Source organism: Desarmillaria tabescens, assembly GCF_030435595.1.
Source record: "Desarmillaria tabescens strain CCBAS 213 chromosome Unknown EV420scaffold_53, whole genome shotgun sequence".
NCBI lineage: Eukaryota > Fungi > Basidiomycota > Agaricomycetes > Agaricales > Physalacriaceae > Desarmillaria > Desarmillaria tabescens.
Genome location: NW_026848352.1, coordinates 86989 through 113164, shown reverse-complemented (window position 1 = coordinate 113164; position 26176 = coordinate 86989). Strand labels below are relative to the sequence as shown.

General features: G+C 47.6%; 5 protein-coding genes across 5 annotated transcripts; 2 read left to right on the top strand and 3 right to left on the bottom strand.

Moving 5' to 3' along the window:
• Positions 1-1439: 1439 nt before the first annotated feature.
• EV420DRAFT_1484575 (uncharacterized protein) lies at positions 1440-4104 on the bottom strand (the record flags this gene model as incomplete). Its single annotated transcript, XM_060470094.1, has 9 exons — positions 1440-1531; positions 1685-1805; positions 2100-2241; positions 2278-2365; positions 2416-2511; positions 2568-2605; positions 2812-2963; positions 3199-3406; positions 4058-4104. The coding sequence occupies 9 exons, from the start codon at positions 4102-4104 to the stop codon at positions 1440-1442; spliced, it is 984 nt and encodes a 327-aa protein (XP_060325181.1).
• A 4946-nt stretch (positions 4105-9050) lies between these two features.
• Positions 9051-9803, top strand: EV420DRAFT_1648715 (uncharacterized protein; the record flags this gene model as incomplete). Its single annotated transcript, XM_060478211.1, has 1 exon — positions 9051-9803. One exon carries the CDS (start codon positions 9051-9053, stop codon positions 9801-9803), a length of 753 nt encoding a protein of 250 aa, XP_060325180.1.
• A 2780-nt stretch (positions 9804-12583) lies between these two features.
• EV420DRAFT_1573887 (uncharacterized protein) lies at positions 12584-14878 on the bottom strand. The gene is made up of 19 exons (XM_060474395.1): positions 14784-14878; positions 14704-14729; positions 14582-14643; positions 14515-14528; positions 14359-14457; positions 14288-14297; positions 14210-14227; positions 14128-14153; positions 14050-14075; positions 13924-13998; positions 13855-13866; positions 13744-13805; positions 13590-13690; positions 13495-13541; positions 13426-13438; positions 13347-13374; positions 13235-13292; positions 13143-13169; positions 12584-13088 (listed from the first exon to the last, which is right to left on the bottom strand). The coding sequence occupies exons 1-19, from the start codon at positions 14855-14857 to the stop codon at positions 12871-12873; spliced, it is 996 nt and encodes a 331-aa protein (XP_060325179.1). The 5' UTR covers positions 14858-14878; the 3' UTR covers positions 12584-12870.
• Positions 14879-15893: 1015 nt separating this feature from the next.
• Positions 15894-17019, bottom strand: EV420DRAFT_993705 (uncharacterized protein). Its single transcript, XM_060484277.1, has 4 exons — positions 16690-17019; positions 16496-16636; positions 16290-16439; positions 15894-16234 (listed from the first exon to the last, which is right to left on the bottom strand). The coding sequence occupies exons 1-4, from the start codon at positions 16696-16698 to the stop codon at positions 16172-16174; spliced, it is 363 nt and encodes a 120-aa protein (XP_060325178.1). The 5' UTR covers positions 16699-17019; the 3' UTR covers positions 15894-16171.
• A 6767-nt stretch (positions 17020-23786) lies between these two features.
• Positions 23787-25446, top strand: EV420DRAFT_1573831 (uncharacterized protein). Its single transcript, XM_060474394.1, has 7 exons — positions 23787-24058; positions 24149-24353; positions 24410-24479; positions 24574-24727; positions 24781-24903; positions 24955-25030; positions 25090-25446. Exons 1-7 carry the CDS (start codon positions 23943-23945, stop codon positions 25432-25434), a joined length of 1089 nt encoding a protein of 362 aa, XP_060325177.1. The 5' UTR covers positions 23787-23942; the 3' UTR covers positions 25435-25446.
• Positions 25447-26176: the final 730 nt, after the last annotated feature.

Genomic DNA, 26176 nt, shown 5'->3' with positions numbered 1-26176 from the left:
TAGAAACGCTGTCGATAGAAGACCGGTGACGAATTCATATTCCAGTCTCGAAGATAGCAGAACGTGAACAAACAGCATGATTCGAGACCCACAAACCTCCGACCCAACCTGTGGGTCTTAGAAGCGATGAATCGGCAGCCATCAACACCACGATATGCACGGGGAACAGGATAAGCAGGGAACGGCTAACCTTTCAATCACCTCAACTCGTGCTTCGGATGGACCAATTCCACCGCTTATGCTCATTCTTGACAGGGCCTTTGTAGAACCATTAAGCGCCTTAAGATCTTGAACTCGAAATTCGACTTGTTTGACTCGACTTCATCTTGAGCAGGCATTAGAAAGGATCACGAGTGGAATAAGCCTTTCAGTACTTACACTAGAGTCCAAGAGCAGCCCACCATAGTCAGAAGTAATCATTGACGCCCCCTAGACACAAGTTTGTTGAGGAGAGCGAGAAAACGTAAAAGGGTCAGGCTCGGCCCTATGCGGCCCGATTCGATTCCGTTCGCTCCTTCTTTGGCTTTCTCACCATGCCAACTCCTCATCCTGGCCTTCTTTTGATGGCGATATCCGAACTGGAGGCTCGGTTAACCTTCAATTACCTCAGGCAATGTCCAACATAGAGGTGGCGCTCAGTCCCAACGAACAACGTGACTAAGTCTTGTGGTTTCGGCTATGTAGTACGTTCCTCTTTCTCTTCTAGTTCTTCCTTATCGCCATATATCCAGCAGGACGTATGGAACGACGGATGTTCAAGGTACGGTTTAGTACAGTTATCACGTTTTTGCTGATTTGTTTTTCGGCTTCCTGTATATATACTTCAAGTAGGATGAGGGTAGACCCAAGGATCCGATGATTATACAAGGATTTGTGTGTTCGAGTCCCGCCATTATTATGCTAAACCACTTGCAGGCTATGTGTATTCAGGATCCTGGATACGTTACATCGGTCCTTTTACACAGAGAATATATTTCTGATATCAAGTGACGATGACCTCTCCGTTCACCTGCAATCAAACCGGTGCGTCATTATTCTCTCAAACCGCTTACTAAAGCGGCTATTGCAGGGCCCGTACGGTTAGCATCGGCATCGGCTACCTACAGAACCAATTCTTAATTGGTTTTCACGAAACCCGGTCACAGATTTATTACCGTATTATCCGTTTTACTTCCCTCATCTATCATTGCTAACCCACGGACATGGACTTCCTGAGGGCAAGTCTCTTTTGCTTTCTGATCTTCCTCGAGACGTATTGACGATAATGTTGAGTTTCTCGCGCAGCGTATCTGGTGCCGTATGTTCTCTTCTCCGATTGTACGCTATTGATATATTCTTCCCGCAATTTCGCCGGATAAATTTCGGGTCGCGGCAATTGTTCAGTGTGCGTAATAAGCGCCGTTCGCCTCGCCGCCTTGGATGAGTAGCTTCTGTTGTGTCTATTCCTTATCCTGTTCTGAACAGACTCTCGTCGTTGTCATGATGAGTGTATCGGCCCTCATCCTTGGCCGTCCGTTCTGGCCATCTTTAGCTAATGAATGTCATGGTATTTTCCGAACAAATGATATAAACGAGATTCACGGGCGACAACTGGAAGGTCATCAAAGGCTCCAGCTGATTCCTGCCCTGACATACAATCTATTGTATATTGTAGTCCATCTTCAGACTTTTATACCACACTTACTGCTGGGATGAGGACCGGCATCTTTATTGCTAACTGTCTGTGCTACTACCAATCCTTGACGAATAAATTCAGATCCTCCGGTTTGGGATGAATATCCTTTCCCTATGTGGTATCTGACCGACTAGTATATGCCATACTCAGGACGAGATTATATACACAATTAATACGTGTATGTTTCGAAATGTCTTCACTTATCGGGTCAGATGTCCATGTTGTTTTGATTACAGGCCTGCTAACGAGGCACAATTATCCATGGTGGCATTGTTGGTTTTGCGTATTACCTCCATCCCTTCCTGCCTTTTAGACCCTCCTAATTACATTTCCTTTACCCTTTAAATCCACACGATCCTAGGTTCCTGGCACACCCGTAAGTACCCTACGATGCCCCGACGAGCCTTACAATCGTCCTACTCACTACGACAGTACCAAGACTAATAACCTTGCGCCGTTGATATTGGATCAATATACAGTAATCTCTCTTCATCATCTTAGCAATTTGTAGGAAAGCGCTTGCATTCAAGAGGCGGCAGCAAGAATGCTCAAACGTCAGAATTAATCTGCATCGCGAAGCACAGCAGACACGCCCGACACACCGGAGCAACATCAGCTCACGATCTCTAGGAGCTCGTAGAAAGGTCTGCTCCGGGAAGCCGCCGAGACTCGGATTATCCCCAAGTTTTTCTGCATAAAATGCTCATGCTTGTCCAGCATCGTTATTACGTCTTATGCACCCTGGATACGGTTTATTGGCTGCCCATTCAACACGGCGAGCAAAGCCGTCTCATCCTGCGTTTGAAAGGACGAAAGCTTCCGCGCAGCAGAATTCTCTGCTCGCCAATCAGCGTATAAAATTAGATCCGTGATGTAGATACATCATGCTCACCGTACCCGCGATACTGTATAATATCCACGGGCACCGGTCTTCAAAAGAAATCGAGTTGCCCGGTGCCGATGAACGTTTTCGGTGCGATCTGGAACTCGGGTGTTGCTCTGGACAGGAGCTAGGTACGGTTTCATGGCATAAGTTTCTACCTGATCCTGGCTTAGCTGTTGAGAATTGAGCTATCCTGTTCGATCCCGGGAGAGGTACATGAGTTGAATGTCTTGACATCTTTTTGATGAATCACATTTTACGCTCCAAAACCCGGTCTGATATCCATCTGTTCTTGGGGAGCGCGAAATATATTCCCCCAGCGTTGTACCCGTACCAGGAGGTACAACGTGGAGCGGCCGACAGTGGTAAGTACTCTCGAATCCCCCGGCCAGGCCCTAGCTTCGCCTATCGACCCGACCTTCATTCCACACAGACAACACCATCACCAGTGACTTCATTGAAATTAGTCAAATGAAAGCTGGCGACAACGACACCCGTCTTCCTCATCAGACGCAGTTACATATGACATTGTTCACGGAAAAGGTCAAGAGAATGATTGATTCCTTCCCGACACAAGATGGGCATGACGATTGACGAATTGAACACATGCCGGAAGACCAGGCCGTCTTCGTGAACCCACCATCAGGCCGCGCCTCCATGCCCGACCACAACATAAGCAGCACGAACGGTCCTCGCGGTAGCAGTCTTCGATGCTTTCGCCATCATCTGTCGGGTCGATTTGAGCCACCTCATCGCCTACCCGCACCAGCAATTTGGCACTGATCTTCGGAAGCATTCTCTCAGACTTGAGGAACGACTTGAGGAACTTTGGGATCCGTGGTTGTTCCCTTAGTTGTCGTATCGTAAGCCTTCAACTCAGCTCTATCAATGTAACTGCATACCATTCATCTAGGCTGGTCCTTCAAGCGTTTCCTCGGCTTCTATTCAACAAGAAGCTATCAGACTGTCTGTTGGCACATGCATGATCGTTTGTTTGGCAGACCGGATCCAGAATAATCTGTGTCAACGGTCAACAAGGAGGCCGTTCAACGAGGGACAGTATTCAAACCTTTCCGATGAGCATCTCCCGGCCTACTTCGTCCTTAGCTATACCATCACCTGAACTGGTCCAAAAAACGAACAGTGTTGAACACTGCGCCTTCGCCTACAAATAAATGCACTGGAGAGAACCCTGGGGTTGGGTTCACGGCGGCGGTGGTATATGCCGATTAGAAAGGGGGGGACGCCGTCGCTGGTGACGTATTTTCTGTCGGAAGAGGCGTGTGGATTCGCCTGAGCTCCCAGGTGAGTACGACTGCGATGACTTGGGGAACTTTATGGTGTCGAAAGGGAAGTATATCTGAGAAACTACGTTCTGTTCGAGGAGGCTACCATGTGTAGTTGAAGCGGTACGCAGACAACAGTGAAGATGAAAGTCCTGTTGCCTTGCCTTTCGTATCGTAAGTTTTCGACCTAGGTATATCAATACAGCCACATACCATTCCTTTCGCTTGGTCCTTGAGCTTTCCTTGACTTCCACGGACATGGCGACGACTTGTGACTATATGCGTGGATCCGGAACAGTCTGTGTCTATGGTTAACAAGAAGGCCACCCAACGAGGGATAGTATTCAAACCTTCGGATGAATGCCTCTCCACCTATCGCCGTCGTCAGCTCTCCCACCTGACTTGGTCCAAAAGACGAACTGCATTGACTACCATGACATCTTCTATATCGCCTCCAGAAAATCGCATTTCAGAAAACGTTCGGGGCGATTTTTGAGCAGATCCCGTTCATTATACGCTTCCTTTCCTTTTTATCAGGATCCTCTCTTACGCCACCAATGACAACACGCACCTGTCGTTTCATTGCGATATCATGCACCTCCACTGCTTCCAGCCAAGATAAAGGTTAATTAGCTCCAATGGCATTAAAACCAAGCTGGGGTAAGGATTAGCAGGTAAAACTCCAAATGGCACCACAGAATTGAACCTGGCCAATATTTTACATCCTTCCTCCATCGAGTACGGGGCTCTTCGTCATTTTGAAAACCCATCTGAACGCAATACCTGATCCCTCGCTCGTCGCCGTCACTCTAACAGTCATACATCAGCCGGATATCTGCGCTTAATAGATTAACACTCACCAATCTCGCCAACGTCGCGCCTATTGTCCAAGGCAGTTATTCTGAGTCTGATGAAGGCGCTGCCCAAGGAAGGGTCCAAATGAATTCCAAAGAGCCGGTTACATCCGTTCTTGCGTCCGCTATGGACAGCGCCGAACGAGAGCGACGATATCCCTTCGTCAACGACTGTTCACAACGGAAACGGCCTCAATGATGCGCAGTGTTCGTCGGTACGATGAACGAAGCTGTTCACCGCACTTCTCAAGAATTCGAATGAGGCTACCACCCCTCAAGATTCCAATCCAAGAACGTCGTCCGCCGCATGGCAGCGAAGAAAGGGCCAAAAATTGGTGCAGGAAAGCAGAAGAGGTGTATCGAGGGTGATTGTATGCGCGTGGAGCAATGCGTTGGCGGCCAGCGAGGCTGGGCTATTTGGTAGTTTGGAAGTAAAGAAGGGCTCAGTCAGTCCGGAATTATCCCGGGTTTAACTCCGTTTTTCCCACAATCAGCCGAGGTAACCTGCCGGCGGCAAATGACTAGCGTACAACAGTCCGACTAGTCTGCTACAGCCAAGTTACAGAGCTACGTTTACTACATCTAAGTAAGTCCTGGCGACAAAAAATTGAGGTGACGACATATTAATCGTTTTTTGTGGCAGACTTCCAAGCCTTCTTTGCCATCGGGAGCAAAAATAATTCTTGACGAGTTCGACTTGCACCCTTCTTTTCGTTTGTCTTTTAGGTTGGGAAATAACACGGGATATTTTCTCGTTAGTGCGCAAAGAATCAATGACATGCAATATTACCGAAAATCACTGGGTTATCTTCTCAAGACCGACCACCTACAGAGCATGGCGCGTCATTTCCATTGTCTAATGTGAGCCCACCAGATTTTCCTATTAGAATTTTATCCTCGCTAAATTCCCCAGTAGTATTGGTACATCTTGGACCAAATCTCTGTACCAAGGAAATCGTCCTCTTGGCAAAGAAGTCAACTGCTTCGCGAAACGGGTCAGGGAAAGAGGGTTTTATATCTCGAGCGGCAGCCTAGAATGCTTCTCACCGATGTTGTGCATTTTATCTTGCCACAATCCCTGCGATGGTGGTATGGCGGCTCCGGACTTGGTGATTAGCGTTATGCTTACGATGTTGGCCCACTGGCCTTCCTGGTAGACGCGATTCTCACGTTGGAGGGTTCCCGGCATTGGCTTGGTGTTCTTCTGGGTACGACTTTTGCAACACAAACCATGATTCTATTGATGGTAGAGTCGAGTCTCTCGATGGCCGAGGGGGGGGGAATCGTTTCTTTGTGCTTTCAAACGTCCATCTGGACTGCACGTTGCCATTTTTATCCCTTGTGAAAGTTCAAGCTGTGATTCCGACAGCGAACAAGAGACCGAGTGCCATCTCGAATCTGGATACAGCGGCAGAAACCTGACATGAATCACCAACGCCTTTTTCAGGGTAGGTCGTTTCATCAACCTGATTATTAGTTCGTGCTCAGTTCAACCCTACCCAGTTTTCTGATGATAGCCATTTTGAAGAAACTTTGACCTTTGGTCGGTAGGCGGCCTTATCCTCAGCGAAGGTCTGAGCAATTTCCTGTTGACGAGGATTTCAATGGGATTTTATAATGTAGTTATTTACAATAATACCGTAGGTCTTCAATTGCATTCGACTGACTCGGCTTGCTTATCTCAACATCGTCGCTAGGTTCTCTCTTGCAAGGTCAAAGAACCTACTCTGCGTACAACTTAATCTCACCCGTTCAGCGTCTTTTATGCGCTGCTCTTTGAATTCACGTACACATCACCACGGCACAAATAGAGACTCCAGCATGGACGCCTTCATCTTACTCGGCCCCCTTTTATCTTCCACAGAAAGAAGTTCCCCTATTCGGTCCGGGGCGGAAATGGAGAGTTCGCGTTTCCCTTTCTGGCGGATGACTGTTCACAGAAGGGAGTCCCAACACTTGCAAAGTTGGCTGGTTAACCGACGTCGGAGAAATGACCGTCATCTTCATGCGCTCCCACACACCTCTCTTGCTTTAAGATTAAGCGTGGACCACCACGACACGCATCAAATCAACTTCGACGTCGACGCCTTGACATTTCCCCATGTGCAGTCTTCCGACTGCGACGTTTTCCTCTCTCTTCAATGATTTTGGCTGTGTGTCCCGCCAGAATACCACACTCCTCGTCGTTGACATGTTGGGGGTCGTTACTATCCGCCACACATCGTTCTGTCCGAAAGACCCGGAATGGGATGCTCTGCTCTCGTAGGAAGTCTTTCCTCCAATGTGTTAGCCCTACCCTGCGATGATTGCCCTTGGTACGGACGAGAGAAATGTTATAAATGCTACGCTCCATGCGGAGCTGAAGGAAGACCCAGTCTGTTGCATTGCTCAGGAAGAATGGACAAGAATCCCTTCACTAGTAGTCCTTCTTTGGAAGGTAGAAATGCAGGTTGCAGTCGCTCGTGATTACTAGCTGATGTTAAACGCAGAAAATAAACATGATCTTTGCAGTTGCATATCAGCTTGTAGCTCACCAATGCGAATATTAAAGAATACCCTATGACGTTGCGACAGTAAAGGAAATCCAAATTGTGCTACTAGGTAAATCGTTCATCCACCAAGAGTCGAGTTGGAAGGATGACATGTCCGAGAAGCATGGGATGTTTCTCGTTTGAGCTTTAAGCTCAAGTCGTTCTTGATGTATTTCGACGTAAGTGACTTGAAGCCTGAACATCGCTGCCATGCTTACGAGGGATCGTACTCTTTAGGTGTTTTCCTCAGCGCTAAATGTTTTTCCCTGACTGACATTGGAATGCCAATGTTGCCTAGGCCTATGCGAAAACAGCACAACCATATGTGGTAATGTATCATTTCGTCCAGCGAGAATTAGAAAGAGACCGGATTGACAGACAAGAATCATCTGACGCGTTCTTCTTCAGACGGAGCCCGAGTAAGTTGCAAGTACTACTCGTAACTTTCAAGTAGCATTAAGTGCTTGCTAGTATATATACTGAACCTGTTCCGAACGCTAAAGACTGCAGCGGAGCACCCTGCTAGTAAATATTACTGAATAGGAACGTTGTTGGCAGTAATCGATGAGCAATCGATTTCCGTGAAGGTGATGGCTGAATACGGAAAGCTGATGAACCCGAGAAGCACCGGAACTTTCCTGTTTGAGTTTTAAGCTCGAGTCGGTCTTGATGTTCGCATAGGTAGGCCGAATCCCGAATTGGATCCTGAGGATGAATCACTGTAGGGATCGCTACCATGAATACGAGGGTGACTGAGATACTCAAGAAGTCTGAGTCCAGGATGCCGAGTTTCAAGTGTTGATGCACAGCTCTTCTCGCTAAGACGCATGCACACTTGCATCTTTCAGTGAGTCCCTCAGCGCCAGACAATATTCCCTGTCTGCTTATCCTGGTTTCCAAAAAGCGATAACAGTGGCGGTACTATAGCATTTCTTCCCTGTTTGTCGACCCATACGTGAACATGATGATACTTCAACTGACTTTACTTTACCTTCAAGATAAATCGTCTCCGCGGCTTCAGACTGGTCCCGACGCCGAAGCGATCCCGTATCCTCTTACCGAGGAAGGAACGACGTAACCAGTCAGTATTCCTCCGTCCCCCCGGATCACTATGCCGATCAATTTGGGGACTTGCGTCATACTCGCCACCGTTTAGAAGAAGGTCCGGTTACCTATTGCGCGTATACACTATTCCTAGAGTACAACAGCTGCAGGATACTGGGTCGATAGAAAACTGAATTATTTATCTTTCATTTCGTAGCAGTATCTCTATCTGTGAATGCCTCCGCAAATTTTGACCCTGATAATCCCTTTTCAACAGGGATTCAGTAATTTGTCATTCCAATTTACAGATGATATCATACATCGCATAGCCGCAGCATGTGCTCTTGGCTAACGTCAGTTCGAACGGTGTTCCCTAGAGTCCATCAGTGTGTACATGTACATGGTCGAATCAAGCTCGCAATTCCGGCGGCAACGTCAACAGCCACACCAGTGCAGTAGAAAAGGGAACCATACCGGGAAGATCAACAATGACTCTTCTAGTCATAGACCGCCAAACTCCATCTGATTTCTGAGTCCCGCTTCGCGAATCCCATGTCTAAATATACTCACTAAGTGCTACAGCTCTCTATGCAGTATTTCGCTCGCTGTTTCGCAACCATCAAAATGAGTGGAAAATGGAACCAATGGACGAATGGACCTCGACAACCGCAAAAACATATGCAGCAACGGCAACTTAATCTGGGAAATAACACCGGCAGTTCGAGCACATATAAAACGGGTGCGCATCTTTCATTGGATTCATTATCCATTATTACCATGTCGCCAGTGTCCACCAAACGAGTCCATTGGGAAGATGACTTCGACCGTAACGGCGTCCATCACCGTGCGCCCTTCTACGTGACATTCCTCGTCGACCCAGCACCTCCCTCCCAAGGACAGTCACTTCCCCAATCCCCGATTACTCCCATTTCATCTCCCAAGCACCGGCATTCACCTCCCCCACGTCCATGTCTCCGCCCGCCGGCGTCGTTTAAGCAGCCACCCATTCACCGAGCACCTTCCCCCTTCCCAGGACCCCGCCGTCATTCGATATTACATCGGGCCGATATGGAAAGAGCGACCCGAACCCCCCTGCCGTCCACGACGCGTCTTTCCATCCATCGCGCGCTTCGTCTGGGAACATGCCCGCCCCTCGACTTCTTCTCCCCAAGCCGCGTCGTCGCACATCCCCAGAACGCGTACGAACCCGCGTCTAAACCGGCCTTTCAGAGGGTCTCCATCCTCGTCGAGATAGACAGCGTTGAACGGTTCAACATCGAGATCGTCCGCAAGGACGGGATCCTCACGGTCGAGGACATCCTCACGTGGGCGCAGAAGGTGTTAAGGGAACGTCTCGAGCCGAGAGTGATGGGTGGGTGCTATAAAGAGAAATGCAGGTGCGGCTGTGGGCGGTATGTTGATAAGAAGAGCGATTTTACAACGGTCTTCGATGGGTTGAGTGTCAGGGGTGGCAACATGGATCTTAATAAGTGGAGGATGCACTTCAGGAGGGTGAAGTCCACAGCATAGGCGCAATTCAAGAAGAAACAAATCGAAGATGTTGTACAGTAAGTAGAACTAGATACCATTGGATACCATATACGGAACAGGAATGTATCACCACTGTAACAGTAGTAACACTATAGTAGTAACGAATTTGGAGGAAGCACTATTATGAACTTAGCTCGATGTGAATGAGAATCGGAGAACGACTTACAAAATGGAACAATGCTCCTTGCTTTGCGGTGTGTTCAAGGAACGCCCATCGCCTGGGTTATAGATATGATGGGAGGTACAAGGATAAGTGTAGCGAAAACGACGGTAAGCAACAGCTTGAGACAAGGAGACAATGCAGTGCCATCGCGAAGTCGGACCATCGACTTCGCTGCTGATGTCACAGTGGCGCCAATTCCTCTGTATACATGCCATGTCGTCATTCTGGAGGTACACAGCCTGTTGCACATCAACATGGAACTGGATGCCTCGCCAGTAATGCCCCCCAAAAGGGTAGAAATCCCACGGGGAATGCTACGCTGGGAGAGCCGGGTAGGGTTGATCCAAAATTGAACTTCGGCGTTTGAAGGTGAAGCACCCACCTGTTATCGCAACGAATGGAGAGCCTCCGAATTGTTCTGGCCTATGTAGGCCTAATCCCATAAGAAAGGTCTTCAGTAAATATCTGTTCTGATAACCGGAGTCCACGAACGAGGCAAATATACGATAGTCACACGCAGTCCATTCCTTCCTTGAAGTCTAAAACCGCGTTGTCTCCCAATATCGGATACGCGATATCGGTGCTCGAGTGATAGAACCCTGAAACTGACCAGCGACCGATCCACTAAGGACTCGGTGGACAACTGGAAGAAAGGCAAATTAGCATTATGAACTGAAAGATGCAGGAAGTCCAGTCATATCGGGAGCTCTTTAAACGAAGGAATGCCTTGTTTTGCAGCTGCCAGCCTTCAATAAAAGATTGGACAGGAAGACTCTGGGCCACTCAGGGTACAGGGTTCGGGAGTCGGAACGTGAATCCGAACCCCAACCTCACAATTCACCGCTATTGTAGCGAGCCTCAAACATTGTTCATGCTTCCAGACCGAACGTACGATATATCAAGTCCAGCTATAAAGCTCCAGAGCACGACACGCAAGCGATTTCCGTTGCAGAGGCAAAAACTGCATCATTTACGGCGAATGTGTGAAACGTGCGAACGTGCTTCAGCAACGAAGAAGCTTCCAGTTCCGCCACATCGGCATTGCGGCCCAGACTTCGACGACCACATGGATCGGCTAGATATACGTGAGGTGAAGAAAGGAAAGAAAAGAGGAATACTTACGAAACTGTGACGATTGAGGAAGAGAACGATATAAGATCCCGAGCCGAAACACAAGGACTCCATGCGGGTAGAGTTATTCGTATCGGCTTGAGCGTACATGCCTTCCCATTGGCAAGAGATGGTCTTCAGCTTCGGGTGCATAACCCTAACCCTAGTCAACGGACCTCGGAAATTTTCAGCTCGTAGAGAATACGTGACTGTACGAAAGAAGAATCAGGTGCACGCATTCACATCTCAAACGCGGAAGTAACGTACCACAAGACCCATAGTGTAAGCAATAGCATCTGGTCTCCTCACAGCGTCCCAGGACAACGGGAAAGATTTCGGGGGACGAACTGCCTTCCCTGCTGCTGAAGTAGATGCCAACTCCCAGAAGAACAGATGACAACCAGCCAGCTCGAACCAGGGACCAACCGTTGCATTTGAGATGTCTGAATACATGTCCAAGGGCCATGGCCTGGTCAAGTCGATGTTGACGTGATATAGAGTTATGGTGCTTGAGAAGGATAGCGAGATATCAAGATTTTGGCCCGGATAGAATGGTAGGACAGGGACGGAATGACCTCGGATGGAAAAGTGGACGCGAAATTTCGAAGGACTAGTTCTCAACGTCAGCACATCTCGACCGACACTGAGAAAAATCGCGAACCTTGTTATACCCGAAGGCTCCGTGATGTTTGCCCACTACTGTATAGTTTGTCCGGCCGCCTTTTTGTAATTCTCGGACTTCGCTGCTGCTACTCCAAGTGGGGCCCAAGAATGGGTTTCTGAGATTCACCTACACCAATTAGAAGGCTTCGTGTCCAGGTAAATTCAATTAGGACCACTTCGGTCGTAGAAAAAAAACCACTTACATTGAACCAGGGAATCATGTAGGATCCATCAACAGCACCGTTGCCGCGCACCCTCGAATACATAATCAAACGTCTCATTGACGCTGCGAACTAGGGCCTATTCCCTCGGTCGGTCGCCCGTCATTCACAGGCTGAGAGCCAGTTCCGTCGTGTAAGCGACCAAGTGCAACAAGACTTCCGGAGTCGACTGCGAAGGATGCAATCATCCAAAGTGCATGTACTGCATATACGACTCAATCTTCATCATTCCATGATAATCCAGGAGGAGTAAGTAAAATCTGTTCATAAAAGTTTCCCTCACATCAGTTCTATCACTATGAAAAAAAACTAGCAGCCTACCCGGTTGTCGAACAAGTATTGAAGCGCTGAAGAATTAGCAAGCCTTGATATGAGGTTATGTTTCTGGTTCTGTAATGCTTCGACGGAGAACGCAGCAGTCATAGTTTTTCGACGTTGAGGTTAGCTATCAAGAGGCTGAATTTGGTTCAGTGATGAGCTGCCGATTAAGGGTCGGCTAACCGGCAAGTAGTCGGCAGTTGAGCGTGATTTCGACAACTCAGCCCTATGCAATATTCAGTTACCCGACAAATCTCCGACCGGCAACTTCTCTGCCGAGTATACTTAGTTCCCACTCGGAGTCTATCTGCTTGTTGCCCGCAGACGCGAATGGAACTTTTACCGCCTCAAGACTTGGGAAGTATCGCCATAACTTCGTACCACACCTACTAATCTTCTTTCCTCAGACTTTCTTTGTTCAGCTTTTGCTTCTTACATTATGGATTCTAAAAGAAATGATAGAGCACATGGACTAATCAAATGTTGCCGAATAGGCAGCAGCCCAGGGGATCACCGGGTTTCTTCCCGACGGCCTAGTTATATCACTGTGAATAATACATGAGGAAGAAGCCTACAAACCCGGATAATACAGATAGCTCACCCGCAATCCTGTCTCCGTACCAGAGGCACAAGTGCTCGTTAGATCATTATCGTGACGCCTCTTTCCCTCCCTCCCCGAAGGGTGAGATAATGTATTCAGATCGATTCCTATTTCGTTGTCGTACTGCAAGTCAAGCGACACGACAGTAGGACCGTCCAAATGACGCCGCAACTCTATACGGGAGTTCACTAATAGAAGAAGGGTATAAGAAACGTGCCATAGAAGAGATGGAAAAAGCGTACGTGTAGCCATAAGCGTGTTGAAGTAGACTGTCGAGTCAGAGGGTAATATTTGAGTAATCTATGCAGTGGATGAAAAAAATGAGGGCACATACACTTTGAAAGCAGACAGAATATGGCGATAAATACCATAGAGGAAGGCCGTGTTGCTAGCTAAAATGACCTTCTGGATGAGCACAAGAGGCAGGAGCTAAGAGAAATACGAACAGCTATAAATGATACCGTAGCGACCAAACTAGATACAACATCAGCACCAAGGTCAAAGCGATACTACAAGGAGTCGTGCCTTGTAAGTAAACCTGAAATGAGAGCTACTGAGCGCCGGTAGTAGAAATGAAGCTAATCGCAGACATACAAGTGCTGATAGCATAGCGAATGAGCTTGTCGATGACTGTTTTCGTTCTAAATACGTCAGTCAGATACGTGTAATCTAAGAGGCTGAACTTGGACCTGGGGATGCTTGGTCTACTCCTTGAGAGCTGGTAGCACAGACATATCGCGATACAGATGTCAGATCCCATTCCTGCACCGAGCGTGACATAGAAGCTGTTCTGAAATTGTATGGTGTCAAAGTGGGAGATCCGGTATTCGAAGATGGACGCACTCGCGATCCAGGTCTTGTGATCTGGGACATATCGTTTACCTGGACAAATATTACTCCGACCGCTAAGGAAGCGCTTAAAAGGGATGGCCACTGAGGGGAGGATAGACGTACAGATCATAGCAACTGCAAAGGCGTTCCCAGCTTAACGAAGATGGCAAGGGTGAGATAGAGATTTCTTACTAAAAGCGCAGAGAGATACGAGACTTATGAAGCACACGACGCCTGCTACGATCATCTTTCTTTTCGGTGGTGCGACTTGAAATAGTGTATCAACATCAACGGCAATACAGACAAAAAGACACCTACGATACCATATGCGTCGTATTAGGAAGCTGAAAATCGATGTAGATCAGCTTTGAAAGGTGCAAAGTAACAGCGGTGTACCCTTGACATGACAAGTTCATGATTGCCTATAGGTGAGTTGGTATCAGCAGTGATCGACGATGTAAAGCGTAGAGGCATTTACGGTTATGAATATCTGTGCCTTTGTTTCATAGATACGAAGTCAGGAACAGGACGTTGAGATAGCTGGACCACTGCGAACCGTATGACCCCTTGCAATGACGACTTTGAATACTGATTGATCTTCGTTTAATCGACATGTCAGCAACGCACCATGTCGATTCCATGATATTTGACGGGTTATTAAAATTGTTGACCAGGTACCAATACACGCCCTGGGTAACAAAGGCTTGCTGGAGTGTATCAAGGATCCTATGAGATTGCAGTCAGTGAACGTGCGTGCGTAAAAAAATAGGTGCAAGGTCAAACCACAAAGATATCACCTATACATAATGTTAGCTTGCATAAAAGGCTAAAACTTGAATTCAAAACACACGAATCCTTTCATGAGCATCGGGTCCCTGGGCCTATTGTCATCCTTCTTGAAGAATATATACACTAGATAGAACCGCCGACTATCAGACTAATAAAATAATCGAGGACGGTGATGAAATGTACCTTGAAAAGTCGTGATTCCATACATCCTGGAAAATTATTCATATCGTTGAACCAGACACCGTTTGAGAGGAAATGCGTACACTGCGGAAACCACGAGGCTAATGAGGAGAGAGCCCAGCTGCTCATCGCGGTCAAACGTCAATGTATCCACCATAACCGTAAGTAAGTATTGAGCAGACCACCGCTGGTTAACGAGGAAAAGAAGGACGGCGAGCTGGCATTATAGCGAGAATGGCAAAAGATCGGATGCAACGGAATTTTAGGCCCGGTCCGTGTGCTAAACCCATCAGTTTTACGTCTCATCGCTCACCTCGTTCACCTAAGGCACACAGTTTCTATCGCTCTTGGCTAACAGCGGATTGATCTTGAACTGCATGGATATTGTAGTGACAGGTCAGGCAAGTGCAATGGTGGGACCGGGAATGGTATGGAACGCGAACGTAACCGAAGAGTCTGGATTACGTGGGATGAGTTTCAATGTTTCTCCTCTTTCTCCCGAGGCAACAGGCAGGCAATCTTAGCGAATGGCGGACTGATCACCTCCGAGATCGCACTCGAATTTTGGCTGAGTCTGCCATCGACACTCTTGGGGAGTCAACAGTCGTGCTGGAAACCCTTCTCTGCTCGAGCCGTCGCATAAGGTCCACGAGAGTCAGCTTCTCCTGCTGTGACACTGCCCGGGAAGTTTAACGCCGATATTTCTTGATCAGATACACGAATGACATGGAACTCGCTATTCCATCGAACAGACCCATTTCCACGGTCATAGTGCCGACTAGCCGAAACGAGAAGGCGTATATGTCTGCGCAACACACTGAGAAGACCTTCAGGTCGTGCACATCTCTCTTCGAGACACCGAGATCAAAATAGTGATTGTCGTAAGTTGGTGTTCTTTGGTTTCTGCCTGTGTAACCTTGACAAGTCACTTCCGCGGCATCATCTCTGCCTCTCGGTCTTGTATGTCTCCGCTTCCCCTGGCTGGGCATACTGAGTGATTGGGTGGTCCCTTTGCACCAACGTGGTACTCCTTGTTACCGGAAACCCTCAAAGCGTATATCGTCTCCGCTCCTCTCTCCACATATCATCAATTCCAGAACACGTCGAAGGAATTCGCCAGCGTGTTCACCGCTCCGGACAACCTGGGAACGTTTTCGCTTCAGTGAAGTAACAGCGGCAGGCGCGATCGCTGGCCCAGCAACCGGAAGAAGTTGTGCCGAGGTTTATTTGGACGAGGCCAAGGAGTTTGTACCAACGTGTTAAGCCCTAGTGAGACTGTACTTGAGTTGGGAAAATCACAATGCCCAACTCCGACCGACTGGATTTAATCGAGGAAGGAAAATCGCCACTTGGAAAAGGTGCCATAGTGTCAGCGACTCCTGGTTTCGAACTGTGACATAATGCTTTATACACCGCATCGCGATAGTGTCAATTCACAGAGGATAGTTATACACCCTGGCATACCATAGGCTCAGCAGACTCCCTCATTAGGATCCGCAGTATATTCAATTCCATTAACCGTCTTCTTCCCTCCCTAGCCGAACAGATCAGTTAATATTCACACCAGGACGCATCGTGAACACGCTCACGTTATCACAATTCCCATTGATGAACATCGCCCCAGCACAGTCCGACTCTGTGATCGTCCTCGTTGAACTCTTCGTATTCAGCACACGCATACCACATTTATATCCTCTCGAGGTGTCATAGCAGTGCTGGCGTCGCTCGCTGTCACCAAGCTACTCTCCATGTTAGTATTCCTCCATTAAGGCAATTGTGACATTATGATGCGCACTTGACCGCCGTTAATGGTGAGCATCTCCTTGCAGAATGTATAGGCGGCTTCATCGCAGCTTCCAGGTTGGCCACCAGTGAAGCAGCCTTCTGCAGCCACAGAAGAAATGATGGTCAGGGTGATAAAGAACTTAGAGGTGATCTGGGGATGGTATTCAGCAATGATTTCTTGGATAACGGTGGAGGTCCACTCACAACCTGCATTTTGTTCTTGGATGTATTTGGGCAAGAATAATTCCGGCCCGTCTTTCTGTCCTCTTTATACTAGTACGTGTAGAAGGGCAGACGTGAAACCAAATCAAGTTTCACACTTCGGAACGAATTCTTCATTCGTGTCAAGTGTGAACGCAAAGTAATCACAGCACCGCCCAGCCCTGAGAGGTGACCCTGGCTATGTGCGATCTGTTTGATCCATTTAATCTGCAGCAAAATGAGACTCCGGTAACCCGTCAAGCTACTGGCCAGCCATAGGGGCGAAATATAAATAGTAGCACGATCAAGAATTGGTAGAATTCTGCTAGAAAGCCAAGGAGTAATTACGGACGACCCCCACAGTACTCAAACGTGTTAGAATTCCAAGTCAAAGCAAGGACCTGCAGCAGACAAATTATTTACCCAGAAACCTGAAGAGTCTGTTCACTGCTGTGAAGAAGGAAATTCTGGAGGACACCAAGGCTCTTGGGTCGGTGAAAGAGCCCTGCAATGAGTAAAAGTAAAACGTCAGTGTCCGACACCGGCGAACCAAAAATCGTTAATAAAAGCAGTCGTTGGATTACTTGATGGAACAAGGGCGTGTTTGAAAGCTATGACGGGTCGAACTCCTCGGACTCGATTTTGAATTTCGAATCAAATGCGCCGGAGCGTTATTGAATACCGTAATGTGTGCCAAGTGAAACCCAGCCGCAGCAGAGCCTGAGGACAGTGTCTCGCCTTGGAGATGAAGCCGCAAATGTTCGAGACTCGACTGTTCGTGAGGAACATTACCGGACATTACAAGCGTGCTACATACTATATTTGATGCCTGGGAAAGGTGTTAGGCATTCGAACACAAGGTCTTGTAAGAACAAAAGCGAATGAAAAGGGCTTACATCTACCAAAAAGAACGAACGCGAAGATAACCTGGCAATATACGCGTTGATGATAGGTTCCATTGAAGGCCACCACTTGAACTGAAAAACTGCACGTATCTAGTAAGAGGTATGTCAGTACGGCACCTTGCTGTGTTACAATACGTACATGGACATTGGAATGATTGGTTTATGGAATCCATGAATCCACCGAGTAGGCTTGGGATCACGCGCTGTATCCACCCAGCCCGGGAAGGATGCTCAGCTTTCGCGGGCGCAAGTTTCATCCTGGTCCTTTGCCAGGATAAAAGGTGGAGGAATAAACGGTAGTACTCATCAAGTCTTCTCCTGATAACCTCTCAGAAAACCTAGTATTCAGACATGAAGTTTATGAGTAGCCGCGTCACAACTTGGCTATGAACACTCACCTTATCCCCAGATTGCCTCTTTCGTCTTCATAGCGCTCGCAGCCGTTTCCTCCGTCGCCACCGAGGGATGCTTCAGTGGCGGTCAGCCAGGAACCTGCGACGACGCTGTGTACACGTTCTGCCACGACATGCTCAACATTGACGGTGGCAAGGCGAGTACCGCTTTTCGTTCTCCTTGGTCAGCCCACTGACACACAGTGCAGCTCGGAGATAGCGAGAGGCGCTCGCGCTGCTACAATACCTCGCGCGGGTACAAGTGTGACATGCGCGTCTTGAACAAGAAGAGCTCGACGAGGATGATCACTGAGGCAGACTGTGCGTCCGCTATGTTCACCAATGGAAACTGTGACAATGTGGGTTTCGGTTCTTATGGCTCCTTTGGAACGATTTCTGATGACTTAAATAACAGGGAGAAAGAAGACCATCAATGGTATCGAATATACCGCCGACCCCAACGAAGGAACTTGCTAAAAGGTTGATCGTCACGTACTAGTGTCATTGTACAAAGATGTTTCCTAAGAATTAACAGAAAGTTTTAGCGCTATAATCTGAGTCAAAACAATGGGTAGTTCACTTACCGGGTCGGAGACGATAGAGAGTCTTCCTGAAGGTACAGACCCCAATCGAACTTCACGCTCCGTGTTTGCGAAGCCTAGTTCCACGTCAATGCCTGAAGACAACAGAGAGCAGAAACAATATCATATATCATGTTTCATTTAAGATGGGAGATGTCTTGACGAATGGGGCCACTGAAGTATGTTGTGACACAACAGAGTACCCGAGCAGAGACCGACGTAGAGAACACCATTTTTATCAACTGTACACAGCGATCTTGCCTATCCAGTGACAGGATAGCCGACAAATTGGTGCATGTCGGGCAAACATAGAGATGTCGAAAACGTGACTTCAAAACTGCAGAGTGAGGAGAAGCGTGGCTGGCATCCGTTTCTCTGAAGTTTTGCTACCGGCGACCTTCGCCTCCAGGTCGGGCGAGTACGACGCTGTTCCTGATGACCCACGCTTAGGTCAACATCCGGACCAGCAACATCCTGACGGTTCGAGGCTTTACAATCCTCCTCCGATATCAAGTTTCAAGTTATGCCGTTTCGCTCCGAATTCCTACGCGTGTCCGTATCGTCGACCGTGACATACAATGGCCCTCTTGCTCGGATGGTTGACGTCTGCGGAGGACCCGGTTGGACCAGTCTGGGCCCTCCGTGACCAGGTGCACTTTAGGGCAGGTTGCATCGAACCATCTACCATACTACGTATTACTTGCTTTGTCCGTATTCGTAGTCGTTGTCCCATGACTATCACTAGCCGTCTCTCTGCCGTACCTAGCGATATGGTTTAATTAGTTGGGTGAGGGCCAGCTCATCCGGTGGCAAAACCGAGTCCTATTTTTATCAGACTGATTCTGGAAATCATCAGTACACGAAGGCATGGGCCAACTTCTCAGTTAGATCCTTAAACATGTTCACGTCATCAAAAAAGCCCTCCCAGAGACGAAGCGTACTGACCCTGAAAATCATGCTATGGATAGGGTCTGTAGCGGCATCGAGAGCGAGTGGTGGTCATCAACATTTGGAGATGCAGGATAGGATTCTGTATATTCACCTGACCATGAACCAAAGCAAAAACAATAATTAAAAAAAGCGGGAAAAGAAAAAAAAAGAAAGAGGAAAGAAAAACAGGCATAGCCTGGCAAAGACCGTGCACGAATAGAAAAAAATCCAGGAGACGGATGATCGGCAAATGCCGCGCATGAATAGAAAATTCCCACGGGGGGAACACAGACCCACAGAGCTCAATAGCCGGCAATCACCGAGACCAATTGATTTCACGAATAGATTTTCCCACGGGCCTTTCCCAACTGCATAATGACCGATTACCTATATTCATAGGACTCGGAAACGCCTTCCTCGAATAGATCCGTTGGAGTATGAAAATTAATCTGAATTCAACAACCACCGAGGCCAGCCCCACTGCCAGTCTTCATATGTTGCCTCGTACTGGGAAATCGAACGGTAAGCTGGTCATCACCAAGCATGTTTACTTCGACAGGGTTGGTTTTTATCGTGCCTAAGACAGTATCCTTCCAGAAAGTTTTGAACGAAAATTGTGCGTCGAGATCCAATCTGGCCCTGCAATTCCGAAGTGGAACGTGAGGTTCTTATTATATGAGGAAAGTGACTAACACGACGGCTAGCATGACATCGATGCCGTTTACTCGCACTAATATCTGCGTTCATGTAGAACTCGTAAGCTATTGCTCTGCTCTGATGTGTAGCGCTCGCTAATCCATGACACAGTACAATGTCTATCGTATTGCGGTTTTTCTTTCTGGTGCTCTTAGATGCCTCCTGAATCAACTTCCTGGACCAATCACCTTGTGGATGGTTTCTTGATCCTCCGACAGCTAAGAGGTCTATGTAGGTCTGCCGTCCGGCGCGGTTTTACCCAAAATCTATCAGTTCATCTTACCAAGCCATGCGTACGAAAACCTATCTCTTCGGCTTGCGTCCCGATTACCGGATGTCGTATTATTAGCGCTGCTTTTTCAGTGACCAACACCAACCAAAATGCGACTGTCTTCAAGTTCATATCCACACTTCACCTTACGGATGTTCCACCTGAATCAATCATCAGTCAACCGCACGTCTATGTTTATCCGCATGAAATGACTGGACAAGGAATCACATGTGGCGAACGAAGCACTGGGCTTTGTTGCAGTGAGTATGGAGATGGCGGACCGGACGGATCGCTACATAAGAACACCTGCAGCAGCGATATCTGCACCTGTTTCACTGCTTGTGGTGAATAGCAACAGCGCCCAAAAGTTCATGTACGTAGAGCCAACTGGCGGAAAACGTGGCAAATGCTGATTAGGATGCCATCATGATGCCACATTGTGCCTCGATATGACCGAAGGCCTTCCTGGGCTCAATGTGTGGGGACACGGTATAGAACTGGTATGGAACATTGGTTTATCGGGTATGTACATGTAGGAGACATAAGAATAGCATCTGATGCATGACGCAGCGTCGGATAATCTGGTCTCGAGTGCGGTCAAGTGTCGAGTGTCTTGAAGGACCTGGATTTGCCGTGTGAGTTACATATCCTCAACCGTATATCTCCGCGCTATGAGTCTTGCTGCAGTGATGCCAGTATAGACCTATGAAGAATATCGGGGATCTGCGGAAGTACAGACACTGCAGACTAGCTACCGAGAATCTCCGCATGGTTCTGCGCCAGACTGCAATGCAATACCTGAAGGATGATGTAGAGCTGTGAAAGAAGGCATGCAAGGCAGCATTATCATCTCTAACTGAAGCGTGGATGAGCTCAAGAAGGCAATAAAATCCCTTTATTTCGGGTAGGGAACCGAAGGATATTCGCGTCGTAGCCCCAAGTTCAACAAGAGATCTGAGGGGACATTTAAGAGCCGGGTTGGAGATGACTTACCATTGCCGGTGTGGTTAACAGTGTTTCTGCTCAGAAACGAAGAAGTTGCGAGATGGCTTGATGGACGGACGTTTATCGGCGAAGAAATCTGGGGCAACCTCGGGATGCCGAAGTTCATACCAAGTTAAACTGCAACTCAAGACTGTTCTATCTTTCTTTCCACAGGCATAAGGTGCGAGCATTTGATCTTCTAGGCCATTTATCTCTATCTTAATGTCATTCCCAGTTCGACTACTGCACCTACCCCGACATCACCAGTTATCGAAGGGGCCTGCAGTCTTGGACTGACACGTTTGCTAAGGGTTTCCTAATAGTTTTGGCAAGGTAAGCATCCGCCAGTGCGTGAAATCTATAGACGCCGAATCCGTAACTGTATTCTGAACTTTCCTTCGCAAGTGATCAGTTATCCTGTTGGTTCATCACAGTGTATATTTCAGTAGATGACTACGCGGTGTTACTTTGGAGCTTGTCCTTCCTTTGTTGTACAACGGGCGACCAGGAGCCCTGTGATCCACGGGAAAGATCAGATGGCACCAGGAACCAGTTTCCTTCCCGTTATGAACTTCGGAGAGTACGGGTTGGGATTTTATTCCTGAAAATGAGAATAAACGATCACTAACGTAGTTGGGAAGACAAGGATTCTGTGCTGCGAGATGAGGCGAGGTATTGTAGCATTTTCTTAGCAGACCTTTGTGAGCACGTTTCGGTTTCTCACTGATGCGAGTTGAAGTGTTCCGTCTTCTTAGAGCCGCTCTGATGGTGATATTACTCAAGGCTTCATCGAGGCTTCATCGTGACTGCATCAGTTAATGTGCCGGATGGATCTGTGGAACTCCTTAGGATGTGCACGCCAGGATAACGCCACATCACCAGTCCTTATCGCTTCGCAAGGTCGATTTAGTCCACACGATCGTTCATTCAAGTTCAAGCAGCAGAGCCAATGGAAAGATAGACCAGAGTAAATCGAGGGTCGAAACATGCAAGTGCTAAGTATAATCGAGGCCGAAATTTAAATGCCCTGTATAGAAAATTCAATTATGGAACAGGTCCGTTCCGTGGGTAGTTGGTATATCAACATCTCTAAACTCTCGAGGAACTAGAACGGTGAACATCAATTGTTTTTAGTAGGTAGCCCGGATTCAGTACTAGACGCTCAAGAGCTCAGGTTTGGCAGATGGTGATGCCATCGAGAAGTTCGGAGCGTCGATTCTCACAGGTATCATACATGCTGGGAGTGAAGTGCTTATGTGATAAATGTGTTCGCAGTGGGGTTAATCTGGACGCTCGATACATCACTATCATGCCCTTCGTAACTCCATTACTACAGCGTACCCCGTCCTCATCAAAATCACTCCGTTTCTATTACCAGCAGGCTTTCCCGCCCGTATAGCTTGAAATAAGTACATAACGTTCCCTAATCCCTGTGCCTTATAGATCGTGCCTTAGGCCAGGAACAAACAAATACTCCGTCTCTTGACGTACGGGAACCGTCCTCTACAATACTAATTATTACCGGTTCCCCTTCAAGCAGGACCGTGCCTCTGATGTCCTTGTTGAGCGCAGTTCCTCCTAGGGTCAGCTTTTGCCTCAACTGGTTGGTCTGAAGCTCATTTGACTTTCATAGTTTGAGGGAAAACCTTCAGAGGTAAATCAAATGGGTACGCTTGTCAAAGATGTGAACTACAACGCCCCGGGGTGTATTATTCCAAGAAAGGACTGAAAGTCTGAAGTTATTTTCTTAGACATGGGTGGTCTGCCTGTATCTCGAGGGCGGGGAACTTATCTTGTTCCAGAACGTTCGGACGAAGAGATCGACTCTTGGATATCAATTCCTTGCGTTCGACTTCGTAGTCGGCAAGTTCGTCAGCCAAAGATGACATTGTGGGATGGTGGTATCGACATGGTTGTTGCCTAGTATACGATGGGGTTGGTGTTGGTGTTAATGGTAGGCGAACAGATGGCAGACGGCTGTGCAGTCCTCTTTTGGGAAAGCAGCGTCCGGGCTGAGGCTTCCCACACTTAGTTCAGTTCCCTTGGTTTTCGCCGTGAATGGTCCCTCCAGTATCAGGTTCTGATCTCTACAGAAGGCATCGCGATGATTTTCTTCCCAGATAAGTCTTGTGAGCAGAACCTCCCACCATTGTGCTTATTGCTTACACCGTCTTATCATCACGCTTTCGATGTGATATCAGTTATCTACCCGGCGACTTCGAAGCAGAATACATTACCTTGCTATACCTTGACATTCATTCTGGTCTATGCGCTTTTTAATTCACCGGCTTTCTCACAAATTCGGCATGAGATGACCCAGATGGTTCGGAGCTAGACGCAGCTCAATTTAGTTCATATTGCTTGCTCCGAGGTCACCTTATCCGATCTCAGCCTTACGGCGGAGCCTGAGAACAGATGTTCTGGTACCGAGGTCTACGTCTTTCTTATACTTTGTGTTCAAACGCGTAGGCTTGCCGACTATCATCGCCTGTTATCCATGGCGCTGTCACTTGCTTCAGCCTACTTCATTGCTTTGGGGCTTGAAATTCTTCTAAACGGTACAGTTAAAGCCTTTCGCAACTTGGTACAGCTAATCACCGATATAATAGGAATGTACACCAGCCTTTTCGTCGCCTCGATGTATCTTCTATTGTGAGCGGCATGTTTAACCTAAACATAGCTATTGCTCATAGTAGGTTGCAGAATGAAGAAGAAAAAAACGAACGTCATCATAGCCATGACCGTATTGAATTCTATCATGTGGGCGTTAGCGACGTCCCATATGGCCGTCAGCTTTCGACAGAACTTCCTTGCCTTTTTAAAGCAACATGCCGCAGAAGGTGGGGATGTCCTCGAAGACAATTCCTCCCCGACGATTTATTCGCAGCTATCTTTGGAGTCGATCAACGTGAGTAGATGATATCTGCCACGAGCTCGCTGTCTGGCCTTACAGGTTGATTGTAGATTGTGATTGGTGACAGTATCGTGATATGGAGAGCCTGGACTTTATGGAGTCGAAAGACCTGGGTGATAAGTAACATCAGGCGACACTTCTTACGGGCACAGCAGGTGGATATTCCTTTTTCCCCCTCAAAAATGCATAAGCCAACAAGCGCGATTTCCTTAAGCGGCTGCTGTGGGAATTGTCCGGGCATTTGCGACCGCTCCGCCGAGGACCAGTCTCTTCAATAACCCCAGTCTAAGTTCCTGGGCTATCGCCTTCATCGCTTCTACGCTGGTTACGAACGTCTGGGCCACTTCTCTCGTAGCTTATCGTACTTGGTATGTATGTGGCTTTCTTCAAGTCACTTGGCTAATTCTGGATTCGATGCAAGGTCACATAACAAGATAATACGTGAAATTACAGGAGAGGGCCTCATGGATAGATTTCGCAGGCAGAACGGTGTCATGGCCTTACTTATCGAGTCAGGTGTTTTTTATTCTACCACCTGGGTACTGTCTGGCTTCGTCTTGCGCGATTAGCTGCAGAAGGATTGAATAAGCGACAGTTTCATTGCAATCATCGCCTTTATCTGTGGGAACAATGGGGTCTACATCGTCGTAGATATGCTTTCTCAGCTCACGGTAGTCTTCGCATCGAAATATTCAATGAATGTGACGCTCATCTTTCCTGTTATATATAGGCCATCTACCCCACTCTGATTATCACCCTCGTTTGCCTACAATCTACCCTTGAGGTCGCTATATCGACATTCGACCAGACAACACAGACCAATCCAGAATGGGCCGAAAGAAGTGCCTTCCGACGCAGGAGACGTAACGGACCAAGCATAGTCACGGGCACATCAATGGCCTATCCGATGCAACCTATGAAAATTAGAATGCAAACCACGACTCACACATCTACTAGTGGGCAACAAGACTTCGGAAGTACAGCTGAGGAACTCGCGGTTGATGGGAAACCTCTCAGTATTTCTGGTGACACCGGTGGGGATGATGGTGATAAGAACATGTCGCATGTTGTCTAAACACATAATTTGTGTTCTCCCGGGGAATTGATAGAATTACTTAGTCAACTCTACATGCCTTTCTGTATTCATGAGTGTGTTTGAATGAATTTGATGTACAGTGTACTTTTCAGTTCCTGAACTGATACATTACATACTATCTATAAATTTAAGATTTCGTTTTATGCCTTAGAATGGAATTTAAGCTCAGCCAGTGAACCAAAGAGCGCATCGTGCAAGTGCAAGGAAGCGCAACCTTTACGCTATCTAATTCAAAAGCCGGTTCGGATACCATGTTCAATTTTTGTTCCGTCAGCCACGGATAGGCTGAATAGCGCCCGGAGTGCTAACCTCGGCTAAGAAAAACGGGTTGCAACTAGAACCCCTGAATTCATTCTAATTGCCGGATTAAAGGTCCAGGCTCCGTGCTCCCATGATCTAAACACAAATGCCACCTTGGCAGTTTGTTCCTGCAAGATAAAGATGGACAGATGGAAGGTGCAGTAAGGAACGAATATCGTAGAAACAACGCTTACCACGATACCGATGGCCAGGCATGTCCTTTCAAAGTTAGGCCCCAAAGGTCATGTAAGAGCTATATATTACTCTACATATTTAGACGGAAAGAAATTAGCCAATGGCAGCAATCACCTGGCTAGAATCAGCCATCGCAATGAATGCGGTGTGCTTGTATTTGAGCAGCGATCAATATCCACAATCAAATGGTCTCCTCTCCCGTCTCTGCACACTGTGTAGACCGTTG